At 40.7% G+C, this 26,578-nt stretch overlaps 2 protein-coding genes across 6 annotated transcripts in view; one reads left to right on the plus strand and one right to left on the minus strand.

Annotated features, from left to right (window-relative positions):
* The first annotated feature begins 6,225 nt into the window (after positions 1–6,225).
* tlx3b (T cell leukemia homeobox 3b) lies at positions 6,226–9,636 on the plus strand. The gene is made up of 3 exons (XM_049754849.1): positions 6,226–6,904; positions 7,712–7,949; positions 8,641–9,636. The coding sequence occupies exons 1-3, from the start codon at positions 6,499–6,501 to the stop codon at positions 8,822–8,824; spliced, it is 828 nt and encodes a 275-aa protein (XP_049610806.1). The 5' UTR covers positions 6,226–6,498; the 3' UTR covers positions 8,825–9,636.
* A 195-nt stretch (positions 9,637–9,831) lies between these two features.
* Positions 9,832–26,578, minus strand: part of LOC125988951 (A-type potassium channel modulatory protein KCNIP1) — a 33,757-nt gene continuing 17,010 nt past the window's right edge. For 2 of the 5 annotated variants that reach the window (XM_049754878.2, XM_049754872.2), the window contains exons 2-9: positions 25,115–25,170; positions 14,756–14,880; positions 14,032–14,101; positions 13,875–13,945; positions 13,703–13,810; positions 12,835–12,939; positions 12,503–12,565; positions 9,832–11,242 (exon numbers count right to left, since the gene is read on the minus strand). In XM_049754878.2, coding sequence (XP_049610835.1) covers positions 11,195–11,242; positions 12,503–12,565; positions 12,835–12,939; positions 13,703–13,810; positions 13,875–13,945; positions 14,032–14,101; positions 14,756–14,857 — 567 coding nt within the window. In that variant the 5' untranslated portion in view covers positions 14,858–14,880; positions 25,115–25,170 and the 3' untranslated portion in view covers positions 9,832–11,194. The other 3 variants (XM_049754854.2, XM_049754850.2, XM_049754863.2) reach the window with 3 other exon arrangements.

Here is a 26,578-nt window from a genome sequence, read left to right on the forward strand (position 1 = left end):
ATATCAGCAAATGCTTTCTGACTACTAGTGCTATCGGGATTTCATATCGCTTGAGAAATCACATCACTTTTGCTCTTCATGTGTACGGAGGTTCAATTACAGATGTCTTCAAGTCGTTCCCAGTTTTACTTGATTCACGTTTGTGTGTATCTGTGAAGCTTTGATGTGAGAAAACCCCAAACAAATGAACAGCACAGTGACAATTTATATGTTGCAGATATCTGAAATGGCAATTGTGAATCGGAAGAATGTAGTTGCTACAAACAAAGCTGAGTGAACTGTAAAATAATCAACATAGCTTCTAGAAGAAATAGCACTTTTTAAGAATAAATATGATTATGCACCCATAAAATATAAATGTACTATTTTTGGCACAATGTGTAGGCTTGACTCAGCAGCATTCACACCATACAGAGGCAGATGGACATTTCGGGGGGGGGGGCGTGTACGCATGTGTGCGTGCGTGCGTGCGTGCGTGCGTGTGCGCATTTAAGTACATTTGGGTACATTTGAGTTAACGCGCGTGTCCTCAATCATTCACACTCTTACGCCTGGAGCAAGACAGGTGCGGCTGGTGGCATGAGGCTGGTGCCCCCCCGACACTCCAAGCCTTACAACCCCGAGGGTCCAGAAGGCCCAGCAAAGCAGGAGGCTGAAGTGCAGCTCCCTCTGCCAGGCACCAGTGCACTATGACTGGTGGCAGCTGGTCCTCTGTCACCTCCCCTCCCTCCTCTGCCCCACTACTCCCCTGCATGAGCGCCCCGTGGGCAGTCAACAGGAGGGGTGAGGAGGTCAAGAGGCAGGGGAGAATTGGTGGAACAGTGGCGACACACGGGATAATCGGCTTTTATGAAGCGGAGAGAGCGCAGATAGAGAGAAGGGGCGCGCGCCTCTGACACAAGGCGACTTGACTACAAGCAGTAATGAATTAGCGCATTAGCCCCAGACCAGGGGCGTTCGAGACAACTCAGCTGCTCTTAACAACACGCTGGCTGGCACACTCCCGTCCCACGCACGTATAAATCACTCAAAGGTCGTTACAGCGGGACCGGGAGTTTATTCATTACATTAGTCATATTCTCTCCATTGGGTCCGTCTTGAAACGTATCTCATTTAATCCTCTAAGTGAAAATATACTAAAAAAAAAAAAAAAAAAAGATTAGAAAATAAAATCCAAAGACATTGAAAAGGATACGAGAACCCTCTTGTCCAAACATGTGTTCAATTATCATCAGGCCCAAAATGATGTCCTTTAATGCTTTAACTCTTTCTCTCACATGACCATCCATCTTCCTCTCCCGGCGCATCCCTTTTAATTCTGACCAGTGTGGTTACATCCTTCCCTCTCATCCTCCACTCCCTCCTTCTTAACTAGCGTGAAGAGGCAGCCATGCGTTCAACCATCAGACAGGCCAAACGTGCTTCATGCCCATCACACACGCACATGCGCTTGCTGCCCAGGCATATTGTTCCTTCACGTGACATATCAGTGTATCCTTTGTGGTTGAATAAGCATCCTGGTGTCCTTTTTTTCTGATTTGTGTGCAGTATGCATGTTTAAAGTTGATCTTTTTTGTTGTTTTCTTTTACAGTGTATTATTCTTCAGTTTACTGCTGCAATGGGGGGGACAACTTCTGCCTTACTGTGCTGACTTTCATTTGCGTACTCACAGAACATACTTATCCTTGGCAATGCCATTATGTATTGCAATTTTGATGAGAATGCATTTTGTTCTAATAGAATGTCGGATTTACAGTCAAGATTTTTTAGCTGATCACCAAGTTATTTATTAAAAAAAAGAATTGAAAAGTCTGACTAATCTATTCAATCTATTTAAACAATTTGATTATTTATGCGAGAGAGAGAGAGAGAGAGAGAGAGAGAGAGAGAGAGAGAGCAAGAGAGAGAGAAAGAGAGAGAGAAAGAGAGAGAAAGAGAGCGAGAGAGCGAGAGCGAGAGAGAGCGAGAGCGAGCGAGAGAATGATGATGCTCAGTTTTGACTGACATTATCAGGTATATGTTCATTTAACATTCTCATGGTTGTAGATAGGCGTGTTTTACAACTGCTCTGACGTGTATACAGTATTTTGACCACACTGAGAAAAAAAATAGTGTGACTGCAGCTGTTGTACTTCAATGATGTTTATCAGTACAAAAAAAAGCTGAGATGGCTTTAGAATTATTCTGATTTAAGGTTTCTGTGGCCGGAGAATTTTATCATGATTAAGTCATTTGATCTAACTGTAGGAATAGATTAAGACGAATTTCCTCAAATATAATTCAATGAAACTATTGCTGCGCCCTTTATGTGATGCAGTGCAGTTCTACGCCACTGCAGACAAACACAAGAATAATCCTGTGATCAAATTAAAATGCAGAAATGTTGCAGTGCCTTTAATTTGGCTGTACAGATGTACCTGATGAAATGTCTTGTCCTGTGTCATCTTTAATTGGTATATCCACCGGACATTTTCCCTAAATGTGCTAGCACAAGTGTCAGCAGATAAATAATGTCCACACAGAGTTCAAAGACCACAACAAGGAGGATGCTGCTGTTAGTGGTCCTGGCCTGCACGCTCCCCAATGGGGGATCCATATCTCTCATCTCAAGCAACAATCCCACTGAGCATGTCAATATGAAACACTATACCAACAAGCATGAAGCCCCCCCTCCCCCCACCCTTGTACTCCCTCCTCTTGGGCTGAGAGCATGAAACTCCATGCTGCATCTCTATGCGTGCAGGGGATGGGGGGGAGATGTGTAAATTCGACTAAATCAAGTCCCTGCAACAGTAAAACACATTGTGGCTTTATTGCACTCAATATGATGTGATTTATTCCACGACTTTTCCTCAATGCTGCTGGGGCCGTAAAGCTTTGTTTACCCCACTTAAAAAAAAAAAAAAAAAAAAAAAAAAAGGAATCATCAGCCTTGTAAATGTTGTCAGATGGCCCATGCCATGCACTGTCTTTGGTCCTAATACTACCTATATTAAAGAGTTTAAATATTTCATAAGGGCGGTTTTAAGAGCGAGGGAGGGGAAATCGTTAGCTGCGGTAAAGTTTCATTAACTGCTCCCCCGTTTGGCTGTGAGGCAAACTCATCTCCTCTTATTGTAATAAAACAATCTCTCTCTCTCTCTCTCTCCTATCTCACTCTCCGCTTCTCCTTTACATCATAATAACACACTACATCCCCTTTAAATGCACTATTACTTACCGCTGCCTTTTCATATTCGAACATCACGGGCACTTTAGCGACAATATAAAAGCGTGTCATTCATTATTCACAAGCAGCCGGCGTGCCCCCCCCCCTTTAAAGAATAAGAAAGAAAAAAAAAAGAGTGAGGCGCGCCGCTGAAATTGATAACGTTGAGGAGACAAGCAATAAAAACGCAGCCCCCGGGTACCGAGCTGCAGACCATGCACACCCCGATTATGCAGATCAAGTGGTAATTTCTCAAACAAATCGTACTCTTTCACTCTTTTGTTGTCGTTTCTTTTGGGGACGTTTGGCGTCATCCTGTCAGCTTTTATATTGCCCGCAGTGGGAAAAAGGAGGATTAATGTATGCGTGCAAGACTTAATTGCCGCCTGTCAAAAGAGCAATACCGTACTTAATATTTTGGCCTCCTGCCCTCCAGGTTGCGTCCTAAAAGCAAGTACTACTACTATGTGGTTATTTCTGAAATTAAGACGGCTAAGCGTAAAACAGCACTGTAGGTCGTATGCAGATTTATGAATATAGTGGTGTCAATTAATGTGCTATAATCTCTTAATCCCAGATTACAACGGATTAGCTACATCTTCGAACAGTAGGTGCACGGCCACTCTGTGCAGGTTTAGCGCCCTTTCAATAAAGCAGTCATGGCTAAATGTTCCGATTTATCATTTTTATCACACGGTTCATCACCATTCCGTTCATGTTCTGCGCTATACGTCTACAAAAAAAGCAGCAGTGCAAATGCTTTGGATTAAAATCGACTTCATTTGATCTTTTAGTCAGGCATGTGTGTCACTGTTTAGGGATGGAATTAGCTTTGTTAAATGTCACCAAGAGAAACATAAAAACAAACTGATGACAGCTTTTAACAGACCAATTCTCCCCATCAAAAGCCACTGGTGAGTTCACATATGGCAGCGAGAGGCAGCCAACCCGCACTCACTCACTCACTCATTCATTCACTCCAGTCAGTCTGTCCATATTGCCAAACGAACACCCCAGGCCTCGTCCCAGCTCTTATTTGCTTCACTAGACTGGATATTAAAGAAGATGCCTCTTTATTTATTATTTTTCCACTGAATGCAAACTTTCTATTCGGGTCTTTCGCGGTATAAAATGAATAAAACGATATTGACCATTAGCATGCGTTTTATCGTAAGACCGTGAACATTATTATATATATGATGGGTTTTTTTAACATGTCAAAAGAGGCATTCAAAGTATTATACCGTTATGATCCCGCAGGATTGCATTAGCCAAACCAACAAATTGCCACTTCATTAGGTGCACTAGCATAATACTTTAATTACATTTTTAAAAAAGTAAACTACTTTCATAAAGCTAAAAACCTATATCACTATTGCAGTCATACCTGCAAATTTAGTTTGTATCATGGTGACTGCACTGCAAATGTTACAAAAATGTTGTCCTCTCATCTAGTAAAATAAAGTAGACAATTTTTTTTTTTATCTAACACCTTCAATGAATTACAGTTCAATGCAAACTCTAACCGCAATAATGCATATACTGTACTGTTAAATTAATTTCAAAGAAGCCTTTTTAACTCACAGTATTGTCTGTACAATGTTTTATTCCTCTATAGCTAAATAAAGCAATATTAAGTCAACACACAGTATGATGTATGTGAAGCTGCACGCCACTGCTTTTAAATATATATATATATATATATATATATATATATATATATATATATATATATATATATATATATATATATATGTATATAAGATATGGATTTCTCAGAACAATCATGGAAATGTATGTTCTTACAAATAGAGCTATAGGCATGTAGATGCGTTTTTTGTTCTTTAAGTTTTGGCCAGCAAATGCGCACTGAGCTATTAAACTCCACAAAATAAAAATCCATTAGTGGCCAACTCTTTACAACAGGTACCAAATAAACCCACCTTGTCAATAATTGAACCTTGTGCTTTGTTAGAGTGAAGTAATGTGATCTCCTAAAAAGGCCCCTGCCGCAGCCAAGGGGCAAGCGCATTAGTCTGTCCTAGAGACAAGTTGGTGGAAATCTGATTATGGGGCCAATTTGGGCACGTGTTCCATTGGATGTGAGAGCTCAAGCAGCTTCCAGAGGCGCGAGCACTTTATCTGAAGTAGCCCATGGCCGTGCCTTGTCAGCTCACTCAATGTGGCACAAGGCAAGCATTCGAGCACTCTGCCAAGCGCAATGGGCATGCTGGCGAGAGCTTGCCTTTTAAATTAATGGCTTTCAACATCTTCTGTGCACAATCAACCACATATAAAGTCATTAACATATTTAATAATAATAATGGTGTGAGTGACATTAACTCAAATAAACAATTTGGCACCATAGGATTTTTCTCTATACCAAATCAAACAAGAATATTTTTTACCTTAGAAATAAATTTGTGTAAGAAAAATGCTGCACTTCATTTGGTAGTCCATGCCAGCAGAATTGAATGTACATATATAGTACGTATATAAGAGCTGCACATGGAAAATCTCCCCAGTTTATATTGACATCGAAGAAGATAGCTATAATTGTTCTGCATTTAACAAAAAAAGAGATTTGAACACTTGGTATTGGATAATTAGCAGAAAGAATTATTAGAAACACCTCCAAGTATGATTATATTGAATGGCAGCTCTTATTAAAATGAATCAGGTGATGCCTGGTTTATAATAAAATAACCTGAAATGACACTGGAATACTATTTTGCATGTTGCACTGTTATAATAGTGGAAAACGAAATATCGACAGTCAAATTTAAGCAAAAAGTTGTTTGAATTAAAAAAATGGACTGCATGCAATTAAATGCACTTTTACATCATTAATAAAATACTTTTTAAAGTATTAGCTGCAACTCGCTGCTTCCACAACATGACAATCCCTCAAAATGCGCCTAGTTTTGTAGGTTATAATTCGCTCATCGTGCCAAATTGACGTCCTACTTACATTAACATTCAATCAGTCATCCCGCTGCCAGCCAATGAAAGGTGAGGAAAGCGAGAGGAGGAGGAGGATGGAGCTGTCAGACGCTGCGTTTTGGGGGGGAGGAGGATCGGGAGGATGGAGCGCCACAAATGTCCATCAAAGTTTAACAAACGCCACCACAAGACGGCTCGGTCCCTCCAAAACGGCCTGTTTAACCCAGAAAGCTTGGATGCGTCGGATAGACATGGAGACTTATCCCACTTTAGGACCAGTTTGACCCAGCTGTGAGTCTTCCAGAACAACAAGAAAAAAGATCCACTTTCAACTCGAACCGCCGAGATGGACCAAGCACCGAGCCCTCCTCCTAAATCGACCCAGCACGAACCTATCAGCTTCGGTATCGATCAGATCTTGGGAGCCGGGACGGAGTCAGACAACGGGCCCGGAAGACATCGCAATGTAAGCGGCGGGGACGGTTACTACAGCTTAGGGAGCCCGACCGGGAGCAGCGCGCCTTCCTACACGGCTTTGTCCATCTCCCTGTCCGGTGTCATGCCCCCGGCGGAGGCGTCGGTCTCGTATGGGGAGAGCAGGAGTGTGGGAAGCCGAGGAGTGATTCGAGTACCAGCCCACAGACCTATGGCAGCGCCGGGACCGCAAGCCCCGGTTCAGAGCGCCGTGCCGGGATTTGGGGGTCTGTGTTTCCCCTGGATAGGAAACCGCTTCGCTAAGGAAAGAATATCCGGTAGGCCAGCCGTTCCACTATCTGATAGATATAAAATATGTTGTAGAGACAAAATGTAGATATTTATATATAATTTTAGCGACTACTACTGAATTGATGGCTCCACAAACATCATAAACGAGGGCCTGCTCAATCATCCACTTTCTATTTTTTTTATTAGTGAAAGAACAGCACGTCACTCATCCAACGTTGCTACATTTCAATCTTGATTTCTTTTTGTAATAGATTTTAAATCTGCACAAATGCATTGAAATGTAAGCTATTTCATAATGAACTAAAATGGAAACTCAGAGAGCTTCATAAACAACGAAATGTTTTTCACGATACAAAGTAAATGAACGCAAATATTTCCTTTTGTTTAAAAAAAGGGTGGGGGGTGAGTGTGTGCATTAAAATACCTTAATATTTCGTAGTGTTATTTATAAGATATAAGATATATAAGTCTTACTTGTATCTGACTTAGTTAAAGCATTCAAAATACAATGTCAAGATTTAATATTCAATTTGTCATGTAAATAATGAAGACCATGGTAACACATTCAAATAATTTCTACTTTCGCTCGACTTAAAAAAAAAAAAAAAAGCAGGGTTCTAACTAAGAAATATATACTCAATTTAATAAGAGCAAATTTGTAGGGCAATTTTAAAAAGACAGTGTGTTGGAGTTGCGTAGTAGTTTAGTCAGTGCGGCTACAAGTATGCAATGTGCGCCGTGTTATAACTTGTCAATGTTAGGACCTAAATATTTTCTACGCTGAATTGTGTGGGTGCTTACACTCACCGTGTCCTTTCTCTGTCCTCATCCAGCGGCTCTGGTTCCATTCTCGGTGACGCGGCGGATAGGGCACCCGTACCAGAACCGGACGCCCCCCAAAAGGAAAAAGCCGCGCACGTCCTTTTCAAGAGTGCAGATCTGCGAGTTGGAGAAACGTTTCCACCGCCAGAAGTACTTGGCCAGCGCCGAGAGGGCCGCCCTTGCCAAGAGCCTCAAAATGACCGACGCGCAGGTCAAAACCTGGTTCCAGAACCGCAGAACCAAGTGGAGGTGTCTATTGTTAACTCTTTTTTCCCCCAACCGTGTCTTGATGTTAACTTTAAAAAAAAAAAAAAAAACGCGTTTTAAATTGAAAACGAGCAACGTGAGCCACGTTACAATCACCAGGTAAATTGTACAATTTTCTGTTCATTGACCTCGGTGACACGGAACAAAAACACAGGGGTTTTTAAGTGTGTTAAAAATAAAAAATAAGAACAAAGGGGCAAACCTCTCAGCTATCCACAATTTTCAGATAAACGTTGCACAAGAAAAGATTTATTTTAAATTATATAAACTAACAAATACGCACCCCCACCCCCCTTGCTCATTTCCGGGAGTGTATAAGTGCCCTCATAACTTGAGTATCGACAAACGCACATTTTAAAACTTAAAAGTGTGTCAAGTGAAAAAAATATTGAAAGATATAACAAATACATGTATTTTTGTTTATCAAAACGCCTTAATGAACATATAATTTAATGAATGAAGTTGGAGTTTCATGCTTAAATGCGTGCATCAAATACTCTTGAGAGAAATTGATTTTTATTTGAAAAGAATAACTCAAACAGTTTTACCAAATGTTAACAATAATTCTCTTAACACTCGCATAAATTTATCATGTTGGCTTTGAATGTGAAACTTTTTTTATCGCCTGTCTTATTATGAACTTATTTTAATATTTGATTTGCGCTCGCGTCAGGAGGCAGACAGCGGAGGAGCGGGAGGCGGAGCGCCAGCAGGCCAATCGGCTTATCCTGCAGCTGCAGCAGTCCGCCCTGCACAAGTCCCTGGGCGAATCCGCTGTGTCTGACCCGCTGTGTGCGCACAACTCCTCCCTTTATGCCCTGCAGAACCTGCAGCCATGGGCCGAGGACAGAGAGTAGAGACGTGACACCAGACTTCGAATCGATGGACGTCATCTGTTATTCCCAATAGGATGACGAGATCCACTTTTCGGTGCGGGGGCCATGTGAGAACAGTAAATTTGCGAGTGAACTTTGATGGATGGGAAATTGCAAGACAAATAGAAGACGTCTGAGCGGTGAAATTAGACCTTGCACATTTTTGGGGGTGAGTGACGTCAATCATGAAGCGAATGGGACTTCAATTTTCACCTCTGAGACTTTTTCATATCCCCCCCCCCACCACCACCACCACCACCCTACCCCTCCCCGCGCACCCAAAAAAATAAAAAATAAAAGGACCGAAAGGGGCAAAAACCTCAAAACGTCTAATCACGTCACAAATCGTCTTCCAATCTGCTTGTATTTGTCCTGTTCATTCGGGAGATTGCGTGGCAGCAGGTACCAGCCAGCCAAGTGTGTACACTGAGGTATCATAAGTCAATATCTCATTAAATCCCGAAAATTTAAAGGATACTACATTTAAAGGTTTTATGAGCCATTAGGCTCATATATGAAAAGGGTAACGGCAAATAAGGTGGACACATGCACTAAAATTGACTGTGTCCTGCTAAACCAAACAAAAATATTATTCACATAAAGGTTTTTAATTATACTGCACTTAAAGCCTCACTTGGGCAAATTTATACAAGGATTTATCCCATTTATTTACGCTGCACTGGCACAATCACTTGTACATATATATAACATTCGGTGCACCTAAAATGTTACACAATAAATACAAATAAAGAAATTAAGAAAAGAACAGGCTAAATGCTGGATAATAAGGGTGATGCATGTTCAGTGTGTATTTGTCCTCATAAGTATGTTAATATGGTTTGTTTGTGGGCCATGAAAGGATGTAAAGTATTCTTTTTTTGTACTTTTATTGTGTGGACAACAGTACAAATACAAATGTTTTGTGAGCAAATTCTTTCAAGTATCGTGACACCAACAAAAGCCACAAGGTAACCCGTGGTTGTTTCTTAAAAAAAAAGTTTATTGATAAATATATCCATTTTTTACAACAATTCAGCACACAGAAGTTCATTCCAACAGGTTTGATGTTGTCCATCAATCTGTACTTCTGCCCACATGTCTGGATGAGCTGCCACACCGGAGCCTGTTCTCGTGAGAATTTAATAGGATTTGTGGTGGAGTGAATTACAAATGGAATGGGTGCTTAAAGCATCATTTTTATTAAGACAAAAATGATAATAATTAAAAAAAAAGCCCTCTTCCTCATTTTGTGTAAAGTAATTTTGTGCTGAAATGTGGTGTATAGTGTTACTGAAAAATCCATCTGGAAAAGTCCAGTTGTAAACTTTTGCATGATTTTCTATCAAATTCTACTGAGAACACAGTGGCCGCTGTGGTAAAGCACCGAGAGCAGAGGTTCCATTACGTCCCCACTGTTCTCTCAAACAATGGCTCAAACAAAATGGCTTCTGAAATAACAAATCAGTCTCATTTTTCTTCAAAAAGTCACATTTTTGACATCCTCCCACACAGTTGCCGCTCCCTCACAGTGAAAGTTTTGGTCAACGGTTGGAAATTCCAATCTGAACTGTTTTTCCATACTAATCTGTCTGTTTCGCTGCACATAATATGATATTACATGCTCCAACAAATGTCGTTTTATTATTCAGGAAAACAAAAACGTCACATAAGACACACATGCACCTTTCAGAGTCCTTCTCCGACTATGTGCCAAAGTGAACGTCCTCTTGCTGACCGGCCAAAGCATAACTGCAGGTATTATATTTCCACCTACGCTGAATGAGACAAAAAGACACAGACGAGCAACAACGATCCCTTTCTTGAAGCAGAAGCAACAAATAGAACATTTAATCCAATATTGTTACAACAGTGAGACTCTTAACGGACACCAGCGGGAACACGCAAGTTGCTCTCTCTTCATTGATGGCTGTGGCAGAAATTGGGTAACGTGTGAGCCCCCATGATTGCCCTATTGTATGGCACACTTACTTAAATAGATGCTCCTCCCTGCATGCATGACAATATTCCTCCATTTTTTGGGGGGGAACTGACAGAGATTCACAAAGAGCACAATTATTATCAACCACTTGAGTCCTGCTTAGTGACTGTCCACATGTCCGCTCATTAAAAAGTCAGAGGCTTTACACAAATGAACACTTAACAATGTGACGGAAACAAACAAAGCAGGTACAATTCTGCGGGACTTTTTTGAGCTCTATTGATGTCTTCACCCTGTTTCAGTGAAATACCTTCCATGTTGTTTAGTGAAAGTGGAAAGTCACTTTGTTTTAAGTATACTTTTTCTTCGCTTCGTTCCACTCCACTTGGCCACGGCCTTCTTCCACTTGATCTCTAGATGACATTTTCAAAGAGTTGAAGAGACCTCATGATGTTTTCGTCCTGTGTAAAACAAGAGGATAGAGAAGGGATGAGGGCAGTTCATCTGACAAGTCATTTAGTTGACTGGCCGCTAGAGAGCAGTGTGTAAAACGTAATTATATACAAGCCTCAATCCTTCTATACAGTTAGAATCTAACTGTATAGAAAGATTGAGGCTATAAATGTTGCCACATTTTCTGTTGACATTTGCGGTCATTTATAGTTAGAAACAATCAGAATAGCTGAAAAGAAATGGATACTTTGACACAAGGGAAGATAGAAATATTGGAGGCACCAAACGCAGTGCAAAATGAGGTCCGATCCAATATTATTTGAACAAGTTTATTTCTACAATTAAGGATTACTTTAACAAAGTATTTATTATACCGTGGTTCTAGTTTATACCACTAGTTCACCCTACAGCAAACCAAAAAGGACCTAATCAAATCTGTAAAAATCAGGCGACATGTACATACTAGAAAAATGAGACCTGGATGCAATTTAAAATTGGAGAGACAATTATGTGCTTGACTGGGAGCCAGTTAACATTCTGGAGCAGCTGATGTTTATGCAAGAAGTCTGAATGGTAGAGCCGCAAGAAGCGTTCCAACAATTCAGGTGGGATGTGAAAGGGCTATTGACAAGGATGGCGATGCTGATGGGTATGAGGGATTGACTGTACAATCTGATGTTTTGTAAATGGAAGTGTGCAGACCAAATGTTCTGTCAAGGATGACAGCCAGACTCTTAACCTGAGGGGATGGATGGAGGAACAATTGTTTTGGCAATCTGATTTTTGCAAGATTATTGAACTAATAATTTAAAATGTATTTCATAACTCTGCCCCTGATCAATTTCGTTAATTTTTTTTTAGACATCTTCAACCTGCTGCAAAGTGTGGAACAAAATGCAAATGTCTCCTTATCGGTTAAGATCCATCCCCAACATAAAATAAAATCTGACAGGATTGCTCAAACTAAACATGATTATATTTTGTGCATCTTTTTTAATGCATCTTTTAGATTGGATCGCAACTGTTTGTCTGATAAAAACTAGATAATGCATTATAAGAGGAATGGCACAGGTGTTCTAATAACATGCAAGATGGTCCCTCTGTACCAGTGAGCGAGGCACATACAAACAATGAAGAAGCCAAATAGAATTCCGCTATGCGATTGTTCCACTCACACCTGCACTGAGTGCAAACCAACAACAATAACACTCTTTAACCAAGTTAGCAATATTCTCAGGTTGCTGAGAAAAAAATCAAATGTAGAGTACCTCTTGACAAGAATAGATGAATTCATCAATGGTGACCACACCGTCTCTGTTCTTATCCATTTTCTGTGGAAAAAAAGCACACTAGCTGCCAGGTTAACTTTTCAAATATATAAATGCAGTTTGCAAAACATTCCCATACATAACATTGTTTTTTTGTTTTTTTGCACGAAAGAAAAATGTGTGGTCTTCGTTAACATATTTGCCTTACAGCTCTGAAGTTCTGGGTTGGATTGTGTGGGCCTTCTGCAGGAGGCTTTCCGACCATATTGGGAAAAGTGGTTTTTGATAAAAGTGATTGAGTGTATTCTTTTTGGAAGAGTTAATTTTGTTACCTGAAAGAAGGCATCCACGTGCTGCTTGTGTGCATCTGTTTTCAAGGCAGGGTAAGTGTACTTGCCCATCATGTCATAAATGGCTCTGACTATGTCTGTCATCTCCTGTAAAGGACACACCAAGACAAAAAAAATAACACTTTCAACACAAAAATTGAAGTTGGACACTTCCTTAGGTACACATCCGCAAAGTGATTACAAGAGCTGTATCAAAATGATGGGTGCTCAGTATTGAGTTAAATGCCGTAGATATTAATTCATCCATCCATCATTGGGGTCAGGTCGGAGGGAGGCAACATTCCCAACTTCCCTCTCATCCAGTTTTTAAAAAGTATGTTGCCATTATACCAGAGAACCATCAAAGGAAAACATATTGCTTTGTTCTTGCAATTTTTATCTGCTTGTCTTTAAGCTTGGCAAACATGTTCCAGGTCGGTAGGTGCACATTGAATTCGTTTCGGGTGCTGCTTGACCTTGACTTTAAGTGTGAGCACATCATTTAAAATTTTGCAACACATAATGCAAATATGTCAGTAGACTAAAGCTCCTGAGCTGTATTCCCAATGAAATTACAATGAAGCAAAAACAGTTTTGGATGATGTTGTAAATTTCGGTTGCAGTTTGCAGTGTATGGTATGAAATTCACATAGAACATATAAACAAGTATTCACACTCACACTAGTGGAGCGTTCAATTACATAACAAGCATGTTTCGATATTGTGGGAGTACCCAAAGAAAAGAAGTGCTAACCATTATTTTACCGTGTCACTCTCTAATATTTCCGATTCATGTACGAAATGGTAAGAAAATGTGACATCATGTCCTTGTAGCAAACCAACCACAGATGTGAGCAGCCTGTGTCATCACCTCTTTGTTAATGTATCCATCTCGGTTGATGTCGTAGAGGTTGAAAGTCCACTGGAGCTTCTCTGTAATGGTGCCCCTCAGCAGGATTGACAGAGCTGTTACAAAATCCTGATGAAGGACAAAAAAGCATCAGACAAGCTGGAAATCCCGCTAAAGAAAGCCTGAGCTTTACCTCAAACTTGATGGTGCCCGATTGTGCCGTGTCAAAGGCGTTAAACAGGTAGTGTGCGTAGGTGCTGGCGTCTACAGGAGTGAGTGCAAGGATAAAAGAGTGCATTCGTCATTGGACAAATATGCTGGTCAAACAACAACAACGGAAAAAGCTTGACCTCCATGCGGGAAAAATTGGGAGTATATTTGCTTGAAGGTTTCCTCATTGACAATTCCACTCGGGCACTCCTGGAAAAGCACAAGCAATAATGACCTGTCACAAATGAGGAAAACATGAGAGAATGCACTTGAGTGTGGCACGGTAAATAATGTGAGGTAACTAAAGCATGGCATATATAAACAAATGGCAAGACGCTGTGGCTGCTGTTTAATTATGTAGTTGAAATCAGATTGTTTACTGAAACCACATAGCGAATTTCACATGCATTTTGCAAAGAGACAATAAAATAAAAAGACATTAGGCTTACTTCAATAAACTTATTATGCAGAAACGCAATTTAAATGCTTTACACATGGAGAGAAATGCACACTCATGCGTGTTTTATTCTACATAGCCTCTGGCTGCAACAATAACTTTAATAAACTGACAGGATTAAACTTTAATTTCTAAGCAATACTTAACTATTAGAGGGATTTCGCTCTTATGCAAAATGGTTTCATAGCATTGTCACTGATCTCCATCATTAGGTACACTTTCATGATTAAATGAGAGAAAATGATCAGGCATGTTGGACACTAATGGGCTGATTTAAATTTACAATGTTTATTATTGTGGTTGGAGTTTGCAGTGAACTGCGTCATACTGAAAAGTGTTGAATCGGCTAATGTATGACAAATACTGCTACTTTCAGTGTGATTAATACTTGATGTGAAATGACGTACATTCTTGAACCCCCTGTACAGCACTTGGAGTTCTCTTTTACTGAAGTTGGACTGAGCCTCAAGCTGATCAAGGCCCTCTGGTCGATGGCACACCATGGTCATTTCCAGGTCGTCATCAGCCTTGTCTGGTGACACACAAACAAAAGGAGTTTGGTTGCATCAATTTTCTATAGGCTAAGGTCAGTTGAATGGCTCCTCCTATTTTTAACCCGCCATTATACACTCATCGCTGCAGGGGTAGATGAGAGAGGACAAACCACGACTGAATTTGACGAAGCACACAGTGATGTGGTAATTCATGTTGAATGCAGAGTTATATCCATCGATCAGGCTATCAAAGACAACACTGACTGTTCTTTTGCCAGTGCACAGTATTTTGAGTCACATTGTTCAGCAGTTTACAAAATTTAGTTGTTGAAGCAGATCCCTGTTCAGCTTCATTTGAGGGTCACGAGAGGACAAAGTTCATTGTGCACTTTCCGCTCCAGAGACAATTTCATCTGTGCAGCAGGTCTATTAAAAAGCCTGTCAAATGTCGTTATAATCGTACATTTTTTATTTCGGGTCATCACAACATGCTGATTTGAGCATTTTCAATGTAACTCTTGAAGGTCAATGTTGAGCTTGTAATCATCTCATTGAAAGACCCAAATAATCTCTTAATGTAAAATGTATAGAATCAACAAAATTATTGCCACACACAGAGATGCTCTAATTCACGCACAATACAAGGTGACATGCCCTCAACTAAAGTACACTAGTATGCAATAAGCGTATGTGCATGACCACAAATGCTTGTACTTGTGTGTGTGTGTGTGTGTGTGTGTGTGTGTGTATATGTAATATATTTATATATATATATATGTATTTTTTTTTTTTCAAAACAATCTGATCGCCATGTGTAGGTCAGTAGAGGTTAAGTAAACTGAATAAAGCAAGAAAACAGGAATGATTACAATCTTTTAGGATAATAGGAAATATCTGTATGAACCGTGATAAATAAATGCAAATCCTCCAGTAAAAAAAAATAACAGAAACTCTGCACTGAGAAAGTTTTAAGAAGTGCATGCGTTGCTAAACATTGACTAAAAGTGGTCTATGTTGACTCACCTTCTACTGAGATGACTCCTAATAGGTGCAACATCTTGATTAGCCCACAGCATAGCAGAATGATTGCTATGGCTTGTAAACTGTTCTCACGCTGCTCCCCTTTCTCCATGTCTGTCCCTTTTGCCTACACCGTCTTCTCCATCTGTCACAAGCCGTAAGACTCTCGATGTCCAACCTCACGTCTACTACGTGACTTCTTCTTTCAACCTCACACCTACTTCTCACTACGTGACTTTTTTTGGACTTGATTAAATTGTTCCCCTCCTCTCTCATGAGGTGGAATCACCCAGCTCCCATGACACCACTCCCCAGGGCATGTCCCACTCCTATATGCCGACCTTGGTTCTATCCTGGCGAATCCCATTCCATGTCCCCCCTCCTCTCTTTATTTCGGTCCAGGTGTCCTTCACTCTTTGGGAGCAAGGCAGTAACTCGAGGGTCCGGGCTGAATAAAGTGTAACAATAACAAAATCACCTTGTACTGAGATGTGTGTGCAAATGTGCAGGTGTGTGTTGGAGGAAAGCTCACTGTTTGATAAATTGTCCCATTAAGCCTTATGTTTATCCCTGAACAACATGGGGCTGAATTTACCACAAAGTGACTCCTTTGCTGCATACTGACCAGTAACCAAGAATGTACCCAGTGAGACAGCATGACCGCTTTCAAAACTGTAGTCTTGCAGTGTAGAACTATGCAGTCTGCTAAAACCATCAAATGCCGGTAGAGGGCGGCAAAACGCAACATAAATCCTCCCAAACATTAGGAAAGCTCTTGGAGCCTTGTGTTCAATATATTTATGACACAAATAAAATACTAAAAATACTTTGTGACAATGAAATTGTTGTATCCTGCACACAAAATAAAATATTGTGGGTTTAATATCATTCTGACTAATAACTAAGAAAATGGTGAGCACTTTTCCAACAAACTGTCATGCCGCAAGGCAAACAATCTTTTTTCTTATTCCATTGTCAGCAAAATCCTGCAATGCCAAGCTATGCTCATTCCTAGCCTTAACGTAAATTCACTGAATCCATCTTCATTCATTCATTCATTCATTCATTCATTCATTCATTCATTCATTCATTATCTGTATGATTATTGAATCCACGCCAACTGCATGAAAGACAGCACCGTGATCACCAGTGTAGCGCTCGTCAGGTACTCCTCGTAAACTTAACATACAGTATTTCACTTAATTAAAAATATTTGGTGAGGATAAAGCAGTACGGTCCGAGTAATGGATGGATGGTTTTATTTACTACTATTGACAGAAGATACAAATATCCTGTCAGAGACTAAACATCATTTTCAAGTACCACGTACCTACACTTTGTGACATTTTTTTGTTTGGCTTACTGGAGGTTGGGAAACACTGGCATCGACAAGATTCAGTGTGTCTAAGTAGAGTCAACAGAGGGCGCTATTGTATCAAGAAAAAGTATTGTCAATGGATGCTTTACTTCATTTATACTGGCGGCACTGTCCACAGTTTAATGTTGCATCAAGGGCAACATTTAATTTAATTTAATTTGACCGGCATTCAAACTATGCTCAGCCATATAAATACCTTTTAATAAGGATGGTTAAATGCATTCAGGTTTAGCGCCAATAATCATTTGCTTGTTGTGACCACTGTGTAGCATCTCTCTGCTGAATTCATGAACAGTGTGTGGCATGACTGCTCTAATGCACAATCCTTAGAAAACAGTGGAATTGCTTCAGTTTGGACGAGTGAATGTGAATCAATTTGAGGTGGGGGGTGGTAATGTGCATTAAGCGAGGCGCTGGACTGAATGAATGGAGAGTACATAGGGGGATTAAGGTGAATGGAAAAATGGAACGGAAATGAAAAGGTGAAGTATTCTCCAGGCAGGGTAGAACGATTTGACAATCTGCAAAGGAACTGCAATGCATCATACTGTGTGTGTATTATTTTTGGTTAGCTTGGTGAGACAAATAGAAACAGCCCTCGATCACTACAAAATACAACAACAAAAACACTGAGCCTACTTTTATTTGTAAAGATTTTGCAGTTATCATTGAAATGTGCAGGTGAACCTATGAAGTGGCTGATGAATGCAGACTTGAAAATGCTACAAACTTTGAGACTTTGACTGTCAATTTCAAATTCAATGGGCTATGATGTAATATGGCGAAAGCAGCACATTAGCCATTTATCTTCTTTCGACAGTCTGAGATGAATCATTGATTGCAATGAGTGTCAGTGCAATCACTAACTCATTCATGAGTACTGAGGACCAAATGTAGCATTACAAATTGTGAATAATTTGGAATGTGATGAAGCTTTTGCTACTCGAGTATCTTGTCATCAGGGACATTAAAGCAAACATGTTCCACAGGCCTCTGGTCCATCTTTCTGAATCCAACTTCCACAATAAACTCGGAAGCCAAAGGTGTTCCATTATTTGATGCCAAAGACAATATAAGATGTTGAGTTTACACTATGAGTGAAATTCTGAACTCATTTCATCTGGCACTCGTCAAAAGGATTAAAGTAGCGTCTTGAATGTCAGCGGAGAAAAATAACGCCAGTCATTTCACCAAAGAAGAGCAACAATTTTTTTTTCAATCTCAGCCGCCAGATCCATTTTCTATACCACTTGCCCTCATCGGGGTTATGAGGAGCTGCAGCGAATCCCAGCTGACGGACTGGTCACGGTCGATGGCCTGGCACAAGAAAATCACCCCTTCACGCTCAAAAGATAATCATTAATCAACCTAATATGCATGTCTTTGCAGTGTGAGAGGGAGCCAAAGTTTGTGTGTGGAAGATGGGGGGGGGGGGGGGGGGCATGAAAGCACGGAATTAACATTTCAACGCCACACAGGAAGGCCGGAGCTGAGATTCAAACCCAGAGCCTCTCAACAGTGAAGCAGACATACTATCCACTATAACAACGTGCTACAATCTAGATTGATCTCCTTATTTTCTCCATTATCTATTGCATGCCCAAAATTGCTTTCCATTTTCTCCCTTTACTTCTCACTTACGTTTTATGATACTAGCATGAAGAGAAATAGCGTAATCTGCAGCACAAGCAGAGACGGAGATGGTTTGCGCTGACTCGCAATGTTGGAGGTTGATCTCCAAGAAAGGAGAAGTGTATCTTAAAAATAGACTTCAGCTGCCACAGCCCTAATTACAGCATGTAAAAGCTGCAAACGCAATAACGTTTTACAGCGTGAGTTTAGGATCTCATCCACAATTTGGACGTTAACAATTTCACTGTTGCAAGGAGCCTAATTGAGGGCAGGCCATTGTGTAGGTAACAAAGCCACTTCCACTCATCCTCAAAGGTGACCAAGTACATTATTTCAAGGGTCATAAAAACATCAAATAAAGCAGCCAGGCAAATAAAATTGTATGCAATTTCAGGCCAAGTTTAAGACCAAGGCCTGATACCTCACAACTTTCACTGATTCCCCAGTGATTGAATTTCCATTTCCAAAGGCTGCCAAGTACATTGTATTGTACAGTCGTAGGACACAATGGGCAAAATTATACAAGATAGGATGCTGAAATAATGAGTCTACAGGAAGGCAAACCGCCCTAGCAGCAAAGTGAGTTAAAGAGTGCAAGCAGTGACGTCATCAAAAGTGCACCACAACATTCTGTAGAAGTGCAACGTATCGTACTGAGAGCTGTTGCTAATCGTGGTTTGATCCACACAAAGAGCTTTTAGAGCGGTCGTAATATTCAACGGGTACATTGTTGAGCCAGTATCTGCTGCATCTTCCCTCAAACAGGCACTTCTGAGTTTATTTCGTTGACCAGGTTTTCGCTCAAAACATTGATACCTCAAGTCATATTTTCCTGTTGAAATGAATGGAAATGCCGTTAATGCCCTAAATGTGGTTCTTTTTTGTGTACAGTCCTGTTTTTCAGATAGTATAATGAATTCATTCATGCCTGTGTATACTGTTATATCATCTGTCTACATATGTTGCCGTACCATTTATATTCAAATCTCTATTGCATAGAGGGTTATAACACCATGACAATGATTATATTTTAAGCCTGTCTATGATGTTTTGAATTATTTGTTAGCATTAAGATATAGCAGCCTTTAAATTGAAAAGTGTAATTCTCTTTGCTTTATGATTAGTTTGACAGTAAACTTCAACTGTTGCATCAAATCAAATCTCGAAAAACTTGTAAGGTCACTCGTAAGGTAAGTTACTACTGCAACTGATTGTCACTGTTACAGGCAGTTAATGAGGGGGAAGTCAAAACGACTAATGACTGAAGCGCTGCACATCTGTGCTCAGCATGACTCTGTGCGACCTTCTTTTAGACTAATATGATTGATGTGGGTACAGTGGAAGAAAGGCATTCAGAGGTGAAGAATCACATCCCTGCTGAGCCAAAAGCCTGTACGCTCAGCAACAGGTCTGGCCGGCCATACTTTCAACTCTGATGGTAGGGGGTTATAGTTAGTCAAGTCTCAAGGTGAGCACTTCATCGTAAAGTTTAACTCCATTTATCTTGCATATTCTTGCATGAAAACTCCTACTGTGCACAATTTTGTCAAGTAAAATGATGTTTTGGTAGCGTTCCAAACAATCTGAGTCCATCCTACCTGCCATCGGGCGAAAGGTGGGGTACACACTGGAGTGGCAATATCAGGTCACACAAGGACCAACAGCAATTCATCGTCACATCTAAGGGTGGAAAATTGAAAGGTATGGGTGTATTCTTATACCAAATGCCTCCAGCAACAATCAATTCCATCCATGACTGAGATTTGTGTCCATAAGGGCATACATTAAAATGTATTCATAAAAATCCCCCAAAAAGTTGGAGGCATTTTCACATAGGAACACGATGGCTGGAGGCCAACGGGAAGGGGAATGACGTGATGACTTAATCAGCACTCAAAGCAGCTAATGGGAGCGTGGGTGATCGAGAAAGGGAGCAAATGAGAGAAAGAAAGAAAGAAAGGCTAATATGAGGAGTCGATAAAGAGGTATGAATGTGATGATGGCTGATTATGGAGTTTTCATATGAGAGGAAAGGTGGATATGAGAGGAAATGGGTTTTGAAAGAAAGAAAAGAGTGGAGTGAAGTGTGCATAGTGTGTGAAGCCTTCAGTGCACAGAGTTGAAAGTTCGGGGAGGAAATAGAGTAACAGAAAGAAAGGTGTGACAAGAAAGAGAGAGGAGCTGCAGGGAGAGAAGTGGGGGGGAAACATTTTACCAAGGAGACATGAAGCATTACAAGACTGCTCAAATAGATGGCAGATAAGAAGCTGGTAGAAGAAAATTGGTTTGTCAGACAAGCAGGAACAACAAGTCACAAAGAGGATGATGACACACTGTAGTTCAGAGCACAATGATCCTCTAGCAGAGGATCCATCATGGAGGAATCTAATCTCACAACATTACAGCTGTGTTCTGTTTGTTGTAAAGCTGGATCACCGGTTTTCTCCAGACAGCATGCACCACTGCAGCCAGAAACAATCATGCTAGCAATTACAAATACAGTTGTTGTACTTTGTATTCAATCCATTACAAAAAAAAATCTGTTATTTTGTTTCTAATCAAGGAAATGGCACTGTGTTGTAAACTGTTCAGGGGTGGGCGGCACAGGTTAGTATGTCTGCCTCACAGTGTGATGGTTCGATTCCGCCTCTGGCGTTCCTGTGTGGAGTTTGCATGTTTTCGCTGTGTTTGCGTGGGTTACCCAGCACTATTTGGGGGTTCCTCTAAATTCCAAAAACATGCATGGTGGACCAAATGGTTGTTTGCCTATGATGTGTGTCTTGTGATATATATGTGTGTGTGTGTGTGCATATATATATATATATCTCGAATTTTTTTTCTTAATTATTATTATTTATTTATTTATTTATTTATTTATTTATTTATTTATTTATTTGAAACAGTGGATGACTTCATCTCAATTTACTCACATATTTTGAAAATAGTTGTAACGGTTGCATTTATAGTAAACTATTTCCACACTAGCTTGCTGTGCCGGCCGACCACCTGCTGGTAAAGCCAAAGGACATGAATGTCAATTAAGTGACGTCGAGCTGTAATTGTGATTGTGCAGTATTGCACAGTATTCATACGCACTATTTTCTTTGACAGTTATGACCTTCTTTTATCCATTAATCCATTTTCTTTGCCCCTCGCCCTCATTAGTCAGGTTACTGGAGAATTGGAGTAGTTCCCATTTGACTTTTGGGTGAGAAGTGGGTGACACCCTGGATTATAGTCACCAACCAAAAGCAGGGCACATATCCATATAAATTCTTATTCACATTCACACCTATGGACAATTCATAATCTTGACTTAACCTAACTTGCATGTGGTCCCTCTTTTTATTGAAGAAGGAAGCCTGAGTGCCCAGACAACACCCTGGAAATTGGCCTATATTATATTTACAAATACGTATTTAATTCATCTCATAACTTGGTCCTCCTTTCATGAACTTGCCACAAGTGCTTATGTAAAACATTGCAACAATCCAAGCACAAAGTTTAAGATACAGTATATAGACAAAAGTATCCCATGGGAAACATGTCAGAATCAAGAAATCAATTAACCACTCACAGGCAGTGCAATGTGTTTCTCTCAGTTTTTGGTCAACTCTATGCATCTATGCTCTCAACTTTGCAGCAACAGTTTAGGGGAGGAACACATGAGTGTAGAATTGGGACAAAACGTCCCACAGATGTGCCCCAGCCTTTTGCAGAAAGAAAGTCTTCCCATGGCATGGAAGCGAAATTTATTTTTTGTCCATTTTCAGTTCCTTTGATTAATGACCCAATCTATTTGTCTATATGAAGCAATTCTTTCACAGGTAAAATGCTTGTTATCACATTGAAAGGCGAGTCAGATGTTTCCACAATATGTTTGCACCTTACTGCCACCTCATTATTCCACACAGCAACACATTTATGCCCTGCCTTTGTTAACACCCTTGGGAAAGGTGTTTGCGCAAGTAGGAGTGAGAATATTCCCAAAAACGGAAGCAGCCATATGCACTCCACTTGGAAAATGTCCTGCCTGTTCTAATTTGCACATGGAAAAAAACTGACTGCCCAACCTGGCAAATATTGTTAAATAACTAAATGCAATTAATGGACAGTATTTCCTTGCTCACTATACTTGACTGCAGTGCAACACATTCCCTTCAGGCAACAAGTTGTTTTAACCACATTTCAGCCTCACGTCAGCACAACAGGAATACCCCCATCTCATCAAAATCGCCTGACCCGACCCCTCCCACCCCTCCAAAATGGACATCTTTTGTTGCCATGGCGACCGTGCTTCCAAGGTAACTGCAAGACGGAAAAGTGGTGTGTGAGTGGAGTGACAAATACCTTCGACGTGCGCGTGTTTACCCGCGCCGCCGACGCCGCACGCAGCCACCAGGCGGACCAAAAGACAAAAACGCCCCTGCTGAAGCTAAATGCACGCGCGCATGCACTCACAGCAGACAACACGCACAGACACAGTTGTAAAACTTTATGGTATGATAAGAACGACTATTTGTCATTTGAAAAACCTGTTGGTCTATTTTCTCTCTTTTTCTCTCTCTTTCTTTCTCTCTCTCTCTCTCGCTCTCTCTCACAGTCACACACACACACACACGCACGCACGCACACACACACACACACACACACACACACACACACACACACACACACACACACACACTTATTCCATCAGCAAGAACCAATTGAAACATCCATAGATATTAATTGAAACCATGCATGTTCATCTTTGTGTTATAGGTAGCCACCCAGAGTAGCATGTGGGCAATTAAAATACACAGAAAAGTTTGTCTTGTCTTGTAGATGATGCTTGCCTTCTTTCAATAGTATAGAGGAAATGCAATAATATGTATGTGTGAGTCTTGTGTGACTGAGTGCATGGCATGTCAGCAATTAAAATACACTATAGTCTACATTTCTTTAAAAAAAAGTATGAGGTAGGGAATGCGCGCGTGTGTGTGTTTGTTTATGTGTGTGTGCGTGTGTATGCGTGCGTGTGTGTGTGTGTGTGTGTGTGTGTGTGTGTGGTCCCTCACCTCTGGATGGCCTCCTCGTCTTGGTCTGCTGCATGGTCAGCGTGCCCACCACAGCCCCCATGTTTGCAACGTCGTCGTGGAAACAAGTGTGTCTGTCCCTGTGCCGAAGTCTGGATGTGTTTCGTCACGTGTTTGGACGACTAGAGCACGCGCGCATCACATGCACAGACAAAACACACGCAGTCCCTCATGCTCTCATCTTATCTCCCCCTTTGCGCTTTCTTCATACAGTATCTCTCCGTTGTTGGTTGCTCTCGGCACAAATCTCTTTCCTCTTTTCAAACTCCTCCTTCCCATCATGCTTTCTCACTCCATTTCCCCACGCTCCTCCTCTTTTTCCTCTCTCACCACTTTGCCGCCCCCCCCCCCCCCCCCTCATTCTCATGCACCCCTATTTGGGGGTCTCTCCCCTCACTCCGCTCCCATCACAACAAGCCAGAGCACAGCATTGGTGATTCAGACTGAAATCATCAGGATTTGTATTCACTGAATTATTTAATTGCAGTGTATTTGGTGCTTGGAAGATAACACTCCATGAATCACCGGAAGGGAAAAAGTTTAGTTTCACTCTAATACGACAAATATGCAGATGAGTAAAGACTTGAGTAATGACTTAAAAGAACACATGAATTATGCAGTGCGTGTCAGTGACAATAAGTAGGAACAGCCCCATGCATCACTTCCTGTTTCGTCTCAACAACACTTTTTCTTCAAGGAAAAGCCACGTGCATCCATCAACATGTCCCTTCGAGCCATCCATCACACACCCATAGTGGAAAAAAAGAAATGGAGAGTTTTCAAGATTAGCCCTCATGGTAGGAATAAAGGACGGATGGAAGATTGTCAGCCAGTATAAGAGAGCATAAAGACGGCAGCTTTGAGTCAAGGAAAGGCGACTGGGAGAGATTAAGATTGAGAAGGAGTGAAATATTTAATGGAGTAGTAATAGAGGCATGAAGACAAGTGTCAGATAAAAGTGTAAAGTGTGCGGAAGGGGTGTGCTCCTCTCTGTGCAGATGAAAGTGCAAGTCATTTACAACCAAATCAATACAAACAAGGTCCTACATTGAGGGAGATAAATTGGGTGGAGGGAGGGTGGTTAAATGATACAGAACCACTCCAATACAACGGGCATAAAATGCAGAACTTCCATAGCAGTTTCAAAATCATACTCGGGCTCACCTTTGAATCGTGGAACCTCTGCAGGTCCGATTCGGAATTCCCCCTCTCATTTCAACCTTAATTTAAACAGGTCAAAGAAAGTATTCATTAGAATATTGACAATATTAACTATACTGTATGTTTCAAATGTTTACATCCATAAAGTTTTGTATGAATAAAAAGTGTTAATATCAAAGCTAATGCTAATATCGTCTAGTGGGGCAAGACAACTTAAATCACTGCAGGTCCGACGCAAAACAAATAAGGGAGGGTTGGAGTTGCAAGATTTTTTCATCAAGAACTACCTCATAAACATTTTGCTATCCAATTACCATCATGATGACAAACTGTGATATAAAGCGAAGTACTCGTTGCAAACCAGCATAAAAGTTTATTGCCGCCACAAACCAATATGATGAAGCTTGATGCTACCTGCGAGCTTTGGGCAACTAACGCACACTTGTATCTTAAAAGTTGTCTCACTCTAAAAATGGAAAAGCTGGTAAAAAGGTATGTAAAAACAGAAAACATACATCCTAAATTTACTGATGGAAAGGCAAAGGTTTACTGAAAAAGGAATGTGTGTACCTTTTTGTTTGTCATGAAACTGTTAAGAATACGTAATTCAACAATATCATCAAACCCCCCCCCCCCCCCCCACACACACACACACACACCCCACACACACCCCTTCCTAAAAAAAAAAAAGGAAAAGCAAAGCAAAATGCATGCACACTTAACAGTTTGGTATTCTGTGAGCTAAAGTCTCAAGACTTGCTGAGCGGTATGGAATCTATGTTGAAAGTGACTTGCTGGCATTTTCTGTATCAGGCAGCCTGCAGACATGATCCAATTTACAACAGGTAGCAAATAGGAATCATCTGGTTCAAATCAACCACAGGAAGTAAACATGTTGAAGCATCCCTCAACACTCTGCAACAAAATGGACAGTTTAATAGACTCGGAACAGCTTTGGTAAGCAAAATGTCGGCTATGCCGCTCCAAAGATTGACGAGATTAGGAGAAGAGTGTGCTGTTAATGTCAAGCCACCTGTGTCCATAATAATCAAAAAATAATATCCAATCTGACGTTTTTACTGTTGGTATAAATAAGGACAAGTATGAATGTTATAAATTCACGTCGGGGCGATCTGTCTGTCTGTACCACTGGTGTCAAACCCAAGGCTCGGGGGCCAAATCCGGCCCGTCACATTATTTTATGTGGCCCGCAAAGTCTGTGTGAACTCAATGTTTGTTATTAAACTATCAAAACTGTAAATTGTCTTCCTTTTCATAACTGTGAGATATTGCAATATTTTTTGTCACAATTCCACTTCCAATTGTTGAACGGTTTATCACTGGATTCTGTTGTGTATATGTGATAGTATGAGGGGCCATCCATTTCTATTTAAGTCATTATTGGCCCCACAAGGGAAACCATTACTACACTGTGGCCCACGAAAAAAATTTGTTTGACGCCCCTGG

This window comes from Syngnathus scovelli, chromosome 1 (assembly GCF_024217435.2).
Source record: "Syngnathus scovelli strain Florida chromosome 1, RoL_Ssco_1.2, whole genome shotgun sequence".
Lineage (NCBI taxonomy): Eukaryota > Metazoa > Chordata > Actinopteri > Syngnathiformes > Syngnathidae > Syngnathus > Syngnathus scovelli.

What these genes read in the sequence shown, in the direction of transcription:
- tlx3b (XM_049754849.1), top strand. Translation starts at nt 6,499, where the DNA reads ATGGACCAAGCACCGAGCCCTCCTCCTAAATCGACCCAGCACGAACCT. An exon ending in CGCTAAGGAAAGAATATCCG is followed by an intron (nt 6,905 to 7,711) that starts GTAGGCCAGCCG and finishes GTCCTCATCCAG; the next exon opens with CGGCTCTGGTTCCATTCTCG. An exon ending in AACCGCAGAACCAAGTGGAG is followed by an intron (nt 7,950 to 8,640) that starts GTGTCTATTGTT and finishes CGCTCGCGTCAG; the next exon opens with GAGGCAGACAGCGGAGGAGC.